Source organism: Pyrgilauda ruficollis, unplaced genomic scaffold (assembly GCF_017590135.1).
Source record: "Pyrgilauda ruficollis isolate IOZ18807 unplaced genomic scaffold, ASM1759013v1 scaffold65, whole genome shotgun sequence".
Lineage (NCBI taxonomy): Eukaryota > Metazoa > Chordata > Aves > Passeriformes > Passeridae > Pyrgilauda > Pyrgilauda ruficollis.
The window spans coordinates 384386-401894 of record NW_024528266.1 but is presented as its reverse complement, the minus strand read 5'-3'; the positions used below and the strand labels follow the sequence as shown (position 1 = coordinate 401894).

At 36.8% G+C, this 17509-nt stretch overlaps 1 protein-coding gene across 1 annotated transcript in view; it reads right to left on the bottom strand.

The window, feature by feature from the left end:
- The window catches only part of CCSER1 (coiled-coil serine rich protein 1), a 382235-nt gene that overhangs the window by 36882 nt on the left and 327844 nt on the right, over positions 1–17509 (bottom strand). Inside the window, exon 8 of the mRNA XM_041484265.1 lies at positions 13317–13400. Within this exon, the coding sequence (XP_041340199.1) occupies positions 13317–13400 (84 nt within the window). The remainder of the gene's footprint in view (positions 1–13316; positions 13401–17509) is intronic.

Sequence of the window (17509 nt, the reverse complement as noted above, 5' to 3'; positions counted from 1 at the left end):
TTTTTTTTTTTTTTGATAACAACATTGTGGTTTACCAAAATAATGGAGAGAATAATTTAGTTCTGTCAGGATAAGCTCCCTTTTGATGACCAAGGAAGGTGAGCGATACCAAACAACACAAACATTCTTTCTTCTGTTCTTGGTAAATCTCCCCCAAGAGGGGTAGACTTAAATACATATATAACTCTACAATTTATCACCAAGAGAGTCTGCTGTAACAGCAGTGTCCAATTTCTTTCCACAAAAATAAAATTCATACTATAAGTAGCTTTTTGGCAACTCCTTTGTCAAGGATAACATAATTCTGATTTGGTAAAACCTTTTTTTTTTTTTTTTTCCCAGAACAACTGAAATACTCCTTTAAGCTGATGCTAGTGACTAAAGTCCTCTCAAAGCCATTTCCTACCTATGCTTCATTAAAGCATGGACATGTTTTAATGCAATTCTGATTCCTTTTGTGGGCTAAAATATTACAGGATTCACAACAGTTGAAGTGAAAAGAACAGTAACAATCACCTCCAACAGGTAACCTTGTGAACAAACATTTTCTATAGCATTCTAACACACAAGGTTTTCAAATATTCTCTGACAGGGAACCATTCTGGTTGATTTTGAGACTGCACTCTTACAGCTGTGATTGTGTCCTTCAGCTACTATAAACCACGAAAGTCTCAGAAAACAAAAAGAATTACTAGACTTTCAAAGTTACTCTCTTGTTTTCTTTGTTTTTATCACATGAAGTCTGTGAAAAACTTGCTATTTTACTTTAGAAAGATTAGCTTTTAATTTTCTATAGAGATAAGGCTGTGTGGGTGTGTGGGTGTACGTGTGGGATAGCATATGGTACTGTCAACTCTTTCCTTTCTTCATTTCCATCCTGATGTTAAAAATAACACCTTGTTCTTTTTGGTTATTTAATTAAGGAGGTCACACCATAAATCATGAAGAGAGGCAGTTAACTTTGTTAACACTGGCCTTTCTTGCACTTTTCTGTTTCCAATGCAGCGCACAAATCATCTTTAAATCAAAAGGCACAACCTGATCTAATCAATGGCAAAGTAAGTTGCCAACAATCTTTACATGTGAGGTGCTACATTAATACACCTGTCAACCAAAAGCATGTTAAGGAAATGAACCATTCTATCATTCTCTTACAAAATGGATATTTACAACTTTCCCCTCCAGGCTCACAATGACAGGACTTGATGTAAATCAGCACGGCCCATCAGCACATCATGTAGCTACACTTACACATGCTCACTAAAGGCCTAGCCCTTATTGACAAATAAATCACCATGAGCATAAGAAATACTCCATGAGAAATTAGAGCTTTCTTTCCTCTTATTTCACATTGAAGTCTTGCAGAAAAAAGCATAAGTCACAAAAAACATGTGTTTTTGGGTTTTTTTTGACACAATAAAATGGCTTAATTGTGCTTATGGTAGAAAAGATCTCACTTTGAATTTGTTTTGCTTATTTGTTTTTGGGTTTTTTTTAAGGACTTTTTGCTAAACAACATATGTGGTTATTAATGCAAAGACAGTTGCCAGAAATGAAGCCTCCACATAAGAGCTTTCATGGCATGATTTAAGGCACTCCCCAACCTTGTGTAAGAAACAGAAAACAGCTACTCTGAGCTGGCACAGGTGAATGAGAGAAAGGCTGAATTATCACTTCAGTAACTACTCCAGTGGAATAAGAGATTACCTGGTTGTAACCCTAAGACATGAACAGGATTCCATCAACATGTTCGTGCATTTACATTCAAGGCAGACACAACAGGGAACCAAGCCCAATGTACATGGTGATGTATGGCTGACAGCTGGGATTAATAAACACGTTTCTCTGCTTTTAACAGCAAAGAACCATGCATAAGCCTGTCCATACAAATCTCTCACAATAATTACATATGAAAAACCAAAGCAGATGTTTCACAGATAAAGGAAGGATAGCTGCTTTCACTTATTTTAGCACAGAAACAGATGAGCTGTGAAAAATGTCTCCTTGTACATGATCATTCTCAGTTGCATTAATTAGCCATAAGTATAAAATTTTACTCCCATGCCTTCTGAAAAATATAATGCTATATATAATACAATTCAGGACCTATTTCACCCAATGCCCAGTCAGAGACTAGCAACATTACTGGGCTCTGGAATATTCTATGTTTTATTTATTCCCATCATTCCATACAGGAACAAGGACTCCAGCACCACAAAACACAAAGAGGGATGCTAATGATTATTAGAGCTCTACTAAAAGACAAGTTAAAACCATGATGAAATGTCAAGTAATGGGGTTTGACACTTCTCTAACATTTTTTGCCAATAAGCATTTCTAATTCTGCAGCCTGATGTAATTACTAAGGAAGCTGATCAAGAACCACTAAGGCACTGACAGAGCTAAACTCCTGTAGCCTGTAAATGTGAGATAAGTAAGAGCCCTTTAAAGATGCTGTCCCATAGGTTTGATGTATGGTACAACACAGCTGGGAAGAGATGATCAGCAAACCGAATGAGCAAACTTCCGTCCACATTTTATGTTGACATTTTCAGTGTACACCAGTGTGAGTAGACATAAAAGCCTGAAAAGCATTCCAGAAGTCACCTCACACAAACCCCTCCCTCCTGTGTACTAGCAGGTACCTGGGGAGCGGCTCTCTAAGGAGAGGTGAATAGATTCCTCACCCTTCTAAACAAACTTATTTGTCTTGATTAAGTCTATTAGCTCGGGATGTCCTTTTTATTAATTATATTATACCAAGTCAGAAAATAATTAAACTACAAAGCATTCTGTGCAAAAGAAGGAGACAAAGAAATTAGAATAGCAGCACATAACCATTAAAAAGACTTTTTTTTTTTTTTTGAGCAGTGCTTGCACGCCTCTCTATGCATGCTGAATAAAATGGCAAAAATAAAAGCTATAACAACAAATTTTACAAACTATCTTGGTCAATGCTGGGGAAAAAGAAAGTGAAAATTTGTTCTGAAAAGGCCTTCAATACCTTATCTGAGGAAGAAAGAGTAATTATGGAGTGATTGTATCCTGTTCTTACTGAGACAAAGCACAGCAACATCTAGTTGGTGCACCTGGTGCTCATCTGATACATAGTTCCATGCAGTACTCAAACTCTGAGCTGTAATCACCCATATCCACTTGTATTCCATCATTTCATCTATTTTAGCTTTATACTGCCCTTGACAAGAAAAACCTTTTCCCACACATTTGTTTTCTTTCAAGTCTAAATTACTAAAAATATATCCTAGTCCTCTAAAGATATATCCCATTTAAGTGTAGTTTCTCAGGCATTCCTAAGCATTCAGTCTAATGCTGGGTTCTCAGCTCTATGAACTATCTTCTACTGAGACACTGATGATCATCCCAAATGCCAGTGGCCATGTAGAGATTTTATACAAATATGGGATACTTCATGGGATACTTTGAGCCAGGATGTAGAACTAGGGTACCCTCTAAGGTCCTTCACTCCTAAATTACCCATCATCTTAAGTTACCTGCTCAGGTTCTAGCAAAAAAAACCCAAATCAAAAAAAAAAAAAACAAAAAAAACCAAAACAAAACAAAAAAAAAACCAAAAAACCTGCCTGTATCAATAACTCTCTGGCAACATGATCACTGCTAGGCCTTTGCTGTTTCTAATACTTCTCATGCCAAAGAAGTTAGGGCCTTCATATGTATGAAAGGTTTTAATAACTCCTGAATAATAAATTTTAAAAGATTATCAAAATCATTTTAAAAAGGAAAAATAAAGCTGAAATGGAAGTAAGATAAAAATTCTACAGGCCTGTTTAATTACTGATTCTAAAAATTTTCAAAGTCATAACCTTGTTTTTTTGTCACACTTTTAGGGTTCTTCCTATGCTGACAAAGAGGCATGCACACAACCTGAAGCTTCTTGATTCCCTACAGGTTAAGAACAACTGCACTTCCCATTTAATTGTCACCTTACAGTTTAAGTAGCAGTTTCCTCATTTTATCTCTCTTCACCCTCAATCTGCTTACATGGTTACAAAAGTCTGGTTTTCTGCAGAATAACATATGTGAAAAAAGCTCTCTGCCTAGATACTGTTTTAATTTTGCTGGCTAAGCAGAATGGTCCATCAATTTTTAGGTTAAAGTCAAGACAAACAGATACACATTACTAACTGTGATTTGACAAGTAAAGACAAGATAGTACTAAAGATGTCTTAGGCTACTTGTGGTTCATCAGCTTTTTCTCTTTCATCAGCCTCATCACCCCAGTGGCTCTGAACTGGAGGGACAAAAGAAAGCAAATATCTTTGTCCCTTAAGTACCAAATTCCACTTCCATAATTTGAAGAAGATACAACAAGAGGACTTCTAAAAATTGCAGAAAATGGTCAAAGCTTTCTTAATCACACTGGCTAAATGAAGATCCTTTGCACAGCAATTTACATTTATTTGCACAGCAATTTTTGAATATGCCTCCGTTTGCAGTGTTCTTAGAAGGTATTTATCCAGGGACAACCCAAAAATCCTGTCCTCTCTCTACCACTTTCCATTCAGAGCCCATCACCCTGCTCTTGAAAGCAGTATGATAAACACACAGTTCAGCTAAAAAATTAGAACAAGTTGTTCAGCTGCTTTAGATCATTCTTTAATTGCACCACTTTTTATTTTTCCAGCCTATTAACCTGAGCTCTGCTGCAAGCAGCCCCACCAGACAGGTGCAAGTTTACACAGTTTATCTTTATTCCTTCTCATCACCATACTACCAGCACAGTAGCTCCACTTGTTTTTTCTAAAGTCATAATAATACAGCATCCTATTTCTCACCCAGCATAGCTGAGTGCAACTCTCATTTGTAAGCTGAAACACAAATATCACACTTGGAGAAAGCCTGGTTTTATAAATCCCTATGTTAATAATCAGTGAATTCTGATAAATACCATACCCTGCAAACTCTATTACTCTTCTGGCAAATCACAAGAGCTCCCTTTGAGAAAAACAATATCATCTGTAAGTCAAATTGGGAAGCGTAAGATAAATGTCTTCCATTATTACCAGAAAACACTAAAATACGTTAAGTACATTTCAAATGTACTGAATTATTCATGAAGAACAGCTCTGGAAAAAAACTCACCAATCAAGCCAAAAAAGATATATTTTCACTCTATATTCTGAAGTCAACAAAGAACATTAAGAAACAGTTCATTGCTTTTATTTTCCTAGCCATACAAACCAATCTAATGAAAAAATAGTCAGAATTGAGTACTGAGTACACAGACAAACCAAATAAATGTACGAGTGAGATTAGGTTGACTTAATAATAACCAGCACCTTATTTTCTCCTTGTAATTTAACTGTAATATGTGGCTTAAAGTCAGTAAGATTGGTTTTTTATTTGATTTTTGGATAATGACCACACACTATTGTTTTATTGTCTTCTAATCAAAATACAAAGGAATATAAAATATTCTTTTAGTTAAACTATCAGAGGAGACAAAATGGGAAACGAGATTACTTGAGCAATAATTTTTGGAAACAGCTTACCAATGGAAGTAGAAATTTGCAAGCTAGCTCTCTGCTAGGACACTACTCAGGCTTTTGTACACAGTCTTGTAACACACTTTTGTATCCATGGTATCTCATATGGAAGTTTTTCCTGCCACTTGGTGTGAATGCATTACAGCTCTTCAGGGCAATGAAGGGCATTTGCACAGCCCACTGCCTACCTCACCAAACACCCAGCCTAAACACAGGGTAATCAGCAGGCAATTTCTGAAAGATTGGTTACAGAACCCATCCCCTTCTTGTTGCACTGCGATACTGATAAAATCTCATCAGAGCCAAAAATATTACAGCTGTGCAGCACTACAAAGGCCTAAGCTTGAAAAAAGTCTCCACCCAAAAACCAGAAGTGGGCATCAATAATTTTCTGGATAAAGAATTGATAAAACATGCACAGGACATTAAAAGATGTGTGTGGTTTCTATAGAAAGAGGGGAAAAAAAGATGAAGAAAGATGCAGGAAATCAGAACAGCAGAAGGAAGAATCCAAGGGGAGCATTAAAGACCTGCATGGAAGAAAGAGGCTTGACACTGTGACCAAAACCTACCTCTTGTTGTAAGATTGCTATTCTGATTTAAAAAAAAAAAAAAAAAAAAAAAAAAAGACATTTATCTGTTCAGCAGCTCTCCAGCTCCTGCATCAGTCCCACCCACCCTAGGCTAACAACAAGATAGAGATAAGAGAGGGCATGCAGTGTTATAATTAGCTACTCAAATCTAGAAGATAAATCGTACTTTATTCTATTTAATTCACTTCTCCAGACCATGGGAAACACCTATGGCAAAGGGCATTTTTGCTCTCCAAAAACTGGAAGGGGCAACTTTCCCCATTTCAGAGCTAAAACCTCACGTAGACAAACTAGGTATGAATCAGAACTTCTCTATGGAAGTTCTACTAAAACTGCACATACACACCCCAGCTCTAAACAGAACTTAAAATCACTAAAGAATGTGTTTCAAAGAAAGCAGAGCACCTGAGGAAGTGTTTGTGCATCCTTTGAACCATGCAATATTCATGATGCCAAAGTACACAAGGTATCTTCAGTGAGAAAGTGCTCAGACTTTGAAACAGAATTTAAAATGGATTCTTTGTTTAATCTCTTAATCTTGTGCAGTTCAAATAACAAACTGAAATAGAGTAATGGAACAACAAAAACATACAAAACTTGAGGAGGATCTACAGAGTCAGTCTCTGAGAAGCAATATTAGTGAGATGTAAAATATTTTCATGAAACTAATTTCTTGTTAGTTTACTCTTTTAGGAAAGGACAGATACTGCAGTTCAGCTTTTTGGTGTTTTAAGAACAGTTTCTCAGTCCTAACATCTAAGTATTTTCAAATTTTTTTTCCTAAAAATTCTCATGCATAAACAATGTGTTATTTACAGACTAAAATATTTGATGTCTTTAAATTCTGGAATACACTAAAAGCAAATTAAAAAATATTCACTGCCGATAAACACTACATTACACCCTTCCTTAAAAAATGTCACTAGCGTGCAAAGAAAAATTATACTTTATTATTAAAATGTAGATGATTGAAGAATCAACCATATTTCTGATGGTTGCTATACTACTGCATATGTACAGACTTTTCTGTGAATTATGCTCAGTTACGGCAAAGAAAACTGGACAAGACACTAAACTAAGATTGAGGGGAAGAAAAAGAAATCAAACAACACACTATTTTTCTATCAGATCCTTAACAAATTGCACAGACAGATATCCTCACATCGAGAAGAGCAAATATATTTCCCCAATCAGAAAATTAATTATTGGAAGAAACAACACCAACAGTTGATTCATTACACACCGCAGTGCAGAGCTGAGGATAATGCATTTATCAATCTGAAAGTCCTCCATATCAGATGATTACAATAAAAATGTGTCACACACATGCCTTTAGCAACATACTGAAGGTGTTCAGTCATAGAAATTAAACTGCTGATCTTCAGAAGCAAAACAAGCTTCCCAGCACACCTGTATTTGTTTTTAAGCAACATTACTTTTCTCTGTTCTCTTATAAACACACATAGGCAATAGCATTTCATTAGATGATACTGACTGCAGTAATTTTCATGCCAGCTCAAACTTGAGTACCTCTTTGAGAATTCATCTAGTATCACAAACTTACAATCAAGCAACAATGAATTTTAGTACATTTGAGCCAACATTCACCCTACAAAGGAAAGCATCTACAAAGCTGAACTGCAACACACAGAGTCTTCCTTCCTTGCACATACCCAAGATGCCACTTCCATTTGTCCTTAAATTCAGCTGTTGTCAGCTATCTTTAGATACTCGAGTAAAAATTAGTTTAAAAAATTAAGTTCAAAAAAGGAAAGGTGACATTGAGACATACATTTTGTCCTTCAGATAAATCAAAAAGTAAGATTTTCCTAGATTTTGGCCTAAGGCCATATCAGAATTGCCTGCTTATACTAGAAGGCCCATCAGTAAAACACTGCACATCCCATGAAGGCACCTGTCTACAAGTGACATTCCTGCCAAAGATAAGCACACACAGTGCATTATTATTGAAGGAGGGCAAGCCTTGGCACTAAGTCTCAAGGGAGACTTTGGACAAATTCTGCATTTCAGGTCTGTTCATTTTGCGGTGTTATTTTTATTAAATACTCCAGAGCAGAGCCTCAGTGAGACCAGGAATACACTCTGCACTCATGACATATTATTTTATCTATGCCAAATGCCACGATATGACAATGTTTTGTAGCAGGAACTTAAACTCATATGCAGAATCACCTCTACAAGTGCCCAGGAATATTAAAGATCCTATCTGACTGGCAGCTTTTCATCAAGGCACTGGTGTAGACAAGGAGTTGAAGCCTAATCCCCATTGTGGGTTATAGGATATTGCCATTTTCACACTCCATGCCTGTCTTGTGGAACTGATTCAGAGAGTAATTACTGCTCAGATAAGCCTCTTCTGGAATACATGCAATTAATTCTTCTGCAAAAAAGGGGGAAGATGCCTGACACTTTAATAATGTTTAAGTACACCTAATCTATTTCTTTTCTACTCCTAATTTTTCCTAAATATGGTGAAGAAAAAGGATTTGAAACTACTTATAAATGCTGGTTCTTATGTAAATTATCCATGGGTCTGTAATACCCTCTCATAAAAACAGGCAACATGAAGTAATACTACAAACCAACAGAATGTAAAGCAAATGGGTAATCAGCGTAAAGAGTAATCTAGATTTCTTTTTCCAAAAATAAGGACTACTATCCTCTTCAAATGGGAACTATCTAATTGCTTTAAAATTTCAAGGACAACTGTTTTTAAAAGGTAGACAGTAACCTGGACTAATGAAAATTTCTCTTTTTCACAAAAATTCAAAAGATTATTTTCCCCATGCATTCATGACATTTTTATCTGAATCTCATTCTTTGCCTGTCAAAACAAGTTGTAATGTTAAGACTGTAAAATTCAAGGGATCTGTACTGGCATAACTACATTTTGAAGTGATTTTTACACTTAACCTAAGTGTCTTTCATAAACAGTTCATCAGCAGGATTCAAATGTATCTAAGGTTTTCTGTTACACTTCAAAGCTGAGTAAAAAGTACTCATCTTCATGACACTTCAAAAACTGAGCAATTGGCTAATTGCCCATTATTGAAATCAACCTACAGAAAACAGCTAAGCTTGCCATCACTCTTGCCCTCCAGGAATACACTGTATTTAGCATACAGCAACTAAACCAACAAATACAAAAAAATTGCTCCTCACCAAAACCATCACCCCCCAACCCACAGCACAAGTCTCATGCCTTCTCAATTCATTTAACCTAAGTTTTGGGCAGGGAGGTAGAGCTTGTTTATGACTTGAAAAGATGAGAAAAAAAGTTTAAGAAATAAAAATAGCTCTGCCATGTTTTGTTGAGCTAACTCCAAAGTATCTATCCTGAAAGCAGTACTTCTACAGCTTGAGGTAAAGCCCACTTAGGTGGCACTGTACCTCACTATTCCATAAATGCAGAAAGTCTAACATTTGATAAAGTGCCACCTCCCTGGCAGAAAAGTATTCCCAACAGCTAGGCTATAAGGGGGATTAATTTCCTGACCTAACTTTGCCTCAGAATCCACTCCAACTGCCTCACTACATTTTTCATTCTGGTGGCACAACACACGACTTAAGTCACACAGGGAATCAAGGTTGAAAGGATAATGGTGTCAACTCTCATTTTTCAGCGTGAATGTTGCTGTACCAATGACAGCAATAGAATAAATGTTACTGTAAACAGCAGTCAGTTATTTTTGCCAATATAGCATGAAAATATTTTCTGCTTGAAGTCATTCTAAGTGCTCACACTGCAGTGGAAAAAGATCAATCTAGGAAAATCTATGGAGAGATGCAGTTGCAAGCAGACCTAGGTATGAGACAGCTGAGGTTTCAAACATCTTCATGCCAATGAAAACTAAGATGTTTGTTTATTTTGGTTATTTTAGGGGGAAAAAGAGAAGAAAAGAGAAAAGAAGAGCATGCACACTGCAGAATGGATACGCTTAATTTGATTTCCTGGACAATATTTTTACAAATGAGTACAGTTTTGAGAAAAGTGGTGGTTTCAACCCAAATTTTCAATTCCTGCTGAGGTTTACCATTTCCAGGTAGCTTTAGAGCAGGTTTGGTTAGCTGAGATTTCTGAAACAGGCATTTTTCAAGAGATAATGGAATCATAGAGGAATTAATTCTACTTCCCTACCTACCTATCTTTATTTCCCCAAAAACAGACACACTTCTGGTGACAAAGGGAGTCAATATAAAATAATCACTAAAAAAGCGAACAAAAAAAAAATCTGCAAGAGACTATTCTATGTTCTTCTTTGTTTATTAGGAGATAGGTGATGGTTCCTTGTATTTTATCCTTTCTACCTGGGTATTGTAGCTGAGCATCTAAACTCCTATTTTCATTTCTCTAGTATTTAGCCTTTTCCCCCTTAAAAAGCTATTTAACAATTGCAAGTTCTGAAGTTTCATCAGCTTACACTCCATTGACATTTTCCTCAGTTCAGCTCAAAGTTTCCTTCATAATGCACTCAAATGAGGTAGAAATGCTTTTTTAAAAGTATTGAAAAATTAGGGGAAAAAAAATCAGAGGGATAAACTACTAAAAAAGTCTAGCGAATCTAGAGGAAAGCAAGAAGCAAAAGCTCCCCCACAGCCAAAATTTACCTGAAGTTCACTTTGGGTTAGTTGAATAGTTTTGCAGTAAAACCAACTAAGCAAGGGTTTTACATCTACATGCTAACATTCAGCTTGAATGCTCGAAGTACAGATGTTCATGTACTTCTCAAAAAGCACAAAACTGACTCCTACTCAAAGAAATTTTTATGTGCTATTTCTGAATTAGCGTCAGGATGCCATGCTTTCAAGACAGGCAAGTTGCATTTACAATTTAATATTTCCATATTCAGAGTGACAAATGGAACATGGGCTGCCCCAAGACACAAGAACAAAAGCTTTTGTTTTCTATTAAGTTCTGTGTCAACAATAAATTGCACCTATGTAAAAATATGTGCAGTTTCATTAGCCAAAAATGACTGCTCTCAACTTTTCTAAACATTCATGTTCCAAATGTTTACAGTCTCGCAAACATGTAGGTAAATGCAGCATTTGCAGAATATTAGAGCACGTTTCACATCAATTTTTGGTGAGTTTTATGCAAGTTAGGAAAACATCAGAATTTCCTGGAAATCATTACAGATTTAATTAATTTTTAACAGCTCTGAAAGACAGCTTACTTTCCCTCAAGAGCACACTGAAAAAGTTTCTAAGAGCGTCTCACACAATCAGAAGGCAACTTCATCAAATGCCATGGTGGCAGGACCCAGGGCAGCTCCAGAAAAAGGGCACTGGATGTGCAGTATTGCAGAAGATACAGTAGAGATTTAAAAAGTACACCTATGACTGTACTTAAGACAACTCAAAACAGCAACAACAACACACCAAAACCCTCCAAAAAACACCCAAACATAAAAACCACCCCCACAACTGCACCACAAAAAACAAATGCTTCTTTTCCTATTGTGTTCCCACTCCTTTTTTTCGAGATTTCATAAACTGAAATAGTTTATGTCATGTTCACCTCCCAACATGGCTTCAGTCAGTTCCATCAGGAGTAAATCAGATCTTCTGAGTCCTTTCAAAGCTTAATTTCAAACAACTAAACATGGTCTGAAGAATCCCACATACATTACTTTACAAGTCTTAGAGTGTCAAAACTGAAGTAAATTAATCACTTTCAATTCAAGTGTCAACAAATTGACACTTTCAATCATACAGAAATCCTTATTTCAAGGCCCTAGGAAATTGTACTTTTTTCTATTATGACAGTTCCCTGTGGGAACATTTTTTCTTCAAATGATGTATACACAGGTGAATTTTGACAAGAGTTAACAGCAAATGAGCTACAGCACCCTGTATCAATACAGGGTAATGTTACATGATTTACAAAATTGTCCACCAGTTAAATAGCACATGTTCTGAACTAGACTGATATAAAATTAACGCTCCAGGACTGTAGAGAAGTTTGATGCACCCTATGTCCCATTTTGTCATTTAATTTTAGATAATAATTACACAATACATCATTTCTTAATGTAGCCAAATACAAAACAAAGAAAATTGATGATGTGTATTTATTTTGCAGATGTTAATATAGTAAAGAAATCTTTCACTTTTGGGCAGGATTACATTTTTCCCATGCAACTTGAAATTCAAGTTATTTAGTATAAAAAATATATACTCCTACTTTTAGTGAGTATAAAAAAATGCAGCAATAGCTAGACCTGAATTAATTCTGTTCCAGTTCTGAGCTAGGCAGGGGAGGCACAACACAGAAAGGCACAAAAATTCCCTGAGGTAGATCAGCAAATTAACATCTAATTAGGGAAACAATCCCTTGTCCCAAAGGGTGCTTAGACAAAATCTCAGGCCCCAGTAAAGCTGCAGCTTTCAGGGAAGGAATGTATGTGCTCAATGTCCTCCTGAAGGTGGTGACCCTACAGGATTTCCCTGCTGTGAGAGAGGAGGTGGAAACTCCCTCTCCTTTATTTGAAAATACTGAAGACATCCATGCTTTAACAACATTCCATCAAAAAATGAATCTTACAGTTCTGTTACCACAGCCTTAGCAAAATAATAAAATGCATTTTCACGCGTTTAGTTTTTTTTTTAATTGCTGAATCATGTATTTTGCTTCAGTCACTGGTATGTATTTTGTCAATCCTTAATGCAGTAGTAGCCAAGCATTAGTAGCTCATATGCTAAGTAAAGGTTCAGCAAGTGTAAGAATATATATTAATTTATGCAAAGACATCTATTATGGAGAAAAACCCCTTATTTCCTTTTCTACTGAAGAATCTCATAGAGGTGAAAAGCAGCTCATGGGAGAAGTACTGGCAATTTATCAGGCATGTGCATGGCTCGTCAAGATTTCTGGCATATGCATACAGTGCTGTGCTTATCTGCCTCTGATCAGACAACTGTCAACACAATGTCTTCAAAGAAACTTTTACAAGCAATGAACCTAGACAGCAGCAACTTCAGAGGCTGACAAGTCCCTAGAAAAGTACAGTCAGTGTTATCAGTGTTTTATCTGCATGATTAACATAGCCTTAGGCTAGTGATTCTGTAGCAGGTGTGAAATTGTATTTCTTTAATATCTGGCCTTGGAGTGACATTATCAGGAAGAGGAACCCAAAAACACCCAGAAAAACCCGCCATTGCTTCTCCTGCTTACCAGCTCCTCACGAAGTTGGGCTATGAGTTCGTCTCTCTCCTTCAGCTGCAGCTTCAGCACTGAGCATTCATCTTTTATTCCATCCTAGAAAAACATCAAAAGAGACGTTATAATAGGCTTAACGCTTCTACTTTGCTCATGACAAGAAAAGGCTGTTTCACATAGTGTGAGATAATTACATTCAAATAATGAAACTCCATTTTTCTTTGTCATGTGTGGTATTTTCAATAACATTTCCTAAGTTGCTGCATAAAGAAATTAATGTATCCAAAACCATTGCATAGAAATTTGAATAGCTCCCTGCATAGAAGTCCATTTCATTGTTTTCTGAATCTTTCAACTCTTTTTACTGAAGATCCTATCAGGTCATTCCTTTTCATTTGAGAAACAGCTATGAAATGTTGTAATTTTAATCATACAAAACAACATTAGAAAAATATCAATTTAGAGCATTATTGCAGAGCTCTTGATCTTAGAGAGATGAAAAAGAAAGCATAACAGACATCCACAGAAAAAGGAAAGCACACTCCCCATCCATCCATCTTTTGTCCCACATCAGCTAAAACAGCCACAGTTCTGGTATTAACTGGGGGAGGAAAGAATATAGTTACCACTTAGTGAAATAACTACTGTAACTCAATCTGACCTGCACAAAAGTGACCCTAATAGCTAAAACTGTACCCAAACCCATGTCCAGGCAGCAGGCTGCAAACTGTCCCCAGGAAATCTCATGAGTTCATGTAAGTCTCAGCATCATATTTGAAGAAGAAATATCAAGCTCTGTGTTGTTCTGATAAACATTCCAGAGGAGAAATTCAAATTAATAGACTGAACTGTTGAAAAGTAAAAACCTAGTAAACTAACCAGCCAACTAGCTGGTTATGCAACTGTAACAGAAGAACTATATATTTACATCCTTCTAGCATGTAAACACTTAGTTTGGGAAGTTTACTAATTTGGAGCACTATTATTGAAAGAGAAAAAAACAAAAAAACACCCCCCCCCCCCCCCAAAAAAAAAAAAAAAAAAGCCCAACAAAAAACCCAAACAAACAAAAATACCAAAAAAACACAAGCCATATGACAAGAAAACTTTTGGCAATCTGGTGGCATATTCACAACACTTATTCTGAAAATTAAAAAAAAAAAAAATTGACCTCTAGTTATCAACTAACAGCAGTATAAGAGTGCAGAAATCATTTATATTGTGTAGAGTTCAGAGGTTCTCAAGGTTACAACCAGTGTGATAAACTTGCACTTTGCCACTACTAATGTGTTTGTAAATCCAAATAAACACAGAAATATAGGACAAAAATGTATAGTGTGATCCCATTTTCCTCACATAAATGTAATAATTATAATATTTCCAAGTAATTTTATTGCTCATCATCTGCTCCAACAGAATTGAAAGAAGAAACAAGACACAGGTGCATCAATATTGCAAATATTTTAAACAATTGCAAAAGGAAGAGTTACACCATTTCTGACCGCTTACACACTACTTCAGTACTACTATAGATCTTCTGAAAGATCCAAACTTATAAAAAAGCCAGAACTCGCACTATATCTGCTAGGGAAAATCTCATGGAAGCCTTCTTTATTGCATGCTATTGAAGCATTTTACTATCTACTAGCAGATTGATGTTTAGGCAGATTAGCTGAAAATAAAATTTTAGTGCATCCCAGAATACAGCCTGCAGCACTCGATATGATATTAGTGCATATTTAACATTACTGTTAGCAAAAATATCTGCTTCTAAAAAATATGGTTTTAAGTATCAGCAACAATTATTTTATCTAAGCGACGTGTTTATTTACTGAAATGGTTTTAAAAACAATACAGCATTAGCTATGGTACCTCAAATTTTTGTTACATTGTTCTGAATTCTTTTTGTCACTGCAGTTTTACACTGTTGCTACCTTTTTAATTTCTCCTTTTTAACTTAGAATAAAATAGTACAACACACAGTGGAAAAAGAAAAACATCAAGGTCCCATAGCCAAGACTGTTACAAAAATATCTTCTGGAAAGCATACACAAGCACATACAGCAATGAGGCCTGTAACATCCTGCCGAAACCACAGCAGGAAACATTTTTCCAGTGAGCTTTGGCACTAGCTTTTGTCCAAGAGGCAAAGCAGAACTCCTTTGGACTAGTGAGAGCTTGAAGAACGATTCTGCCCCAGAGAGCTTCCAAAGACTTAAAACTCACAGTGCACCTCTCCTGGCAAAAAGCAGCGGAGTACCCAGCTGGATCTTCCTCACGCATGCAAGGAATGGACCCCTCCTGCTCGGCACAGTTCTCCAGGCACTTAACTGCCGCATTCCATGCAACAATTGTCTCATAAAATTTAGACCATAACTATCCTTAGAGCTTGGAGAAAAGCATGGAAGGCTAAGGTTTTTCACTTGCATTGCCTCATTTCAGCAAAACTCTGATTAACCCTTCCAGTGGGACAAGGTGCTTGGAAATCAGTGCTCCGCATTAACAACTCGTGCACGGGCCACTGCAGCCTTGTAAAAGAGCACCCACGCAATTTCTGGGATGCTTGAGACTCTTAGGTTTGGACTCTACAATGATTTTGGCTGAGGCAGAGTTAACTTTCTTCACAGCAGCTTGTGTGGCACTGCAGGCTGGCTTTGGTCTGGAAGCAGTGTTGTACACTCACTGTACAGAGATGATTTTGTTTTACCAAACAGCACTTACACGGTGCCAAGGCCTTTTCTGCTTCTTGTACTGCCACTGCAGTGAGGAGAGGGGGGTGGCACAAAGGAGTTGGGAGGGGACACAGCCAAGACAGCCAACTGATCCAAGAAATATTCCATCAAAAATGGCATTGTGCTGGGTATACAAAGCAAGGGAAAGAAAGAGGAAGGAGCGATGGTGCTCACCTTCCCAAGTCACCTCAACACATGATAGAACCCCGCTCTCTTGGAGCAGCAGACAGCTGTATGTTGTTGAGTGCAGAGTAGAATTAGGATGTTATAATCTCATTTTGCTGCACAGTATCTGCAGAGGCATCAATCTTTCTTCAAATGCAAGAGCGTGAATAAAAGAAAGAAAACACATTGTCAAGCAGTTGACTGCAAAAAGGTTTGGGCAATTTCAGTGTCCCAGACACCTGTCTGAATGTAGCACTAACAGAATAAAAAGTGTTGTGGAAAAAACTGCTGCCAAAACACTGAATATAGTTCCTCCAGAAAGTAACTAGTGAAAGCTCTGGCAGGAGAAGAGGCTAAGAAAATCCTTTTCTCATGCAAGAACCAAACTATTTCAGTGAAGGATTACATGAATGATACTAAATAAATGGCATGTTATGGAAAGGTGTGGAGGGCAGAAAAACTGGTGGAATGCTGTGTTTTTCATTAGTCTGCGGGAAAACAGCAATGTGTATCTGATGGTAGGAATTCAGGAATGGATCATCTCTGCTCCTTAGAAGGTCTGAAATGCTTCATTATCTGCTGAGAAACTATACCACAGGGAAAAGCTGCTGTGAAAAGACCAAAAAATTTTTTGAGAAAGGCTTCTCAAGGTGAATGAGAAATAGCAGACACAGTCTGATGGGGATTTATAGTACAAAAAGCAACCAAAAAAAAGCCCAAACCCAAACCTCCCAAAAACCCAGTATTGCCTCCTAATGAATTGTCACAGCAACAGACATTAAAGAAGAAAAGGATGGCCTGCTTTTAGGAGGGCATGCACTCAATGTATTCTAAATCTACGCTACATTTTACTAACCTGGAAAAAAAAACATTTCCCTCATAAAGTAGGGCTTTCTAAATACACTTTGAATATTCTGGGGCTGTGAGAGTCAGCCTCTTAGCTATCTCCACATTCCAGTAGACACCCGACTCATGTATTCCTGTGTTTAGAAAAATAAGCCCAATTATAGTGTGGGCATGATCACATTTGCAAAATATGTCTCCAGCTTTTTTCAGCCCTTACAATACTTATAGAGTGTAAAAGAACAGACTATCATATAAGTAGAATTCAGAAGCCAACTAAAATCAACAAAATGTCCACAGATATAAAAGTCTGCTAAGTGACATTTACTTTTTCTATTTACTAAACCAATACCCTTTGCCACTTTGATTCCTTATCTTTCTGCAAAATGAGTTTATGCCAATATTTTATCAAGGCTACTAGTCCAGTAAGAACATGACTGCTATGAAATTATCAGTCCAAATAATTCA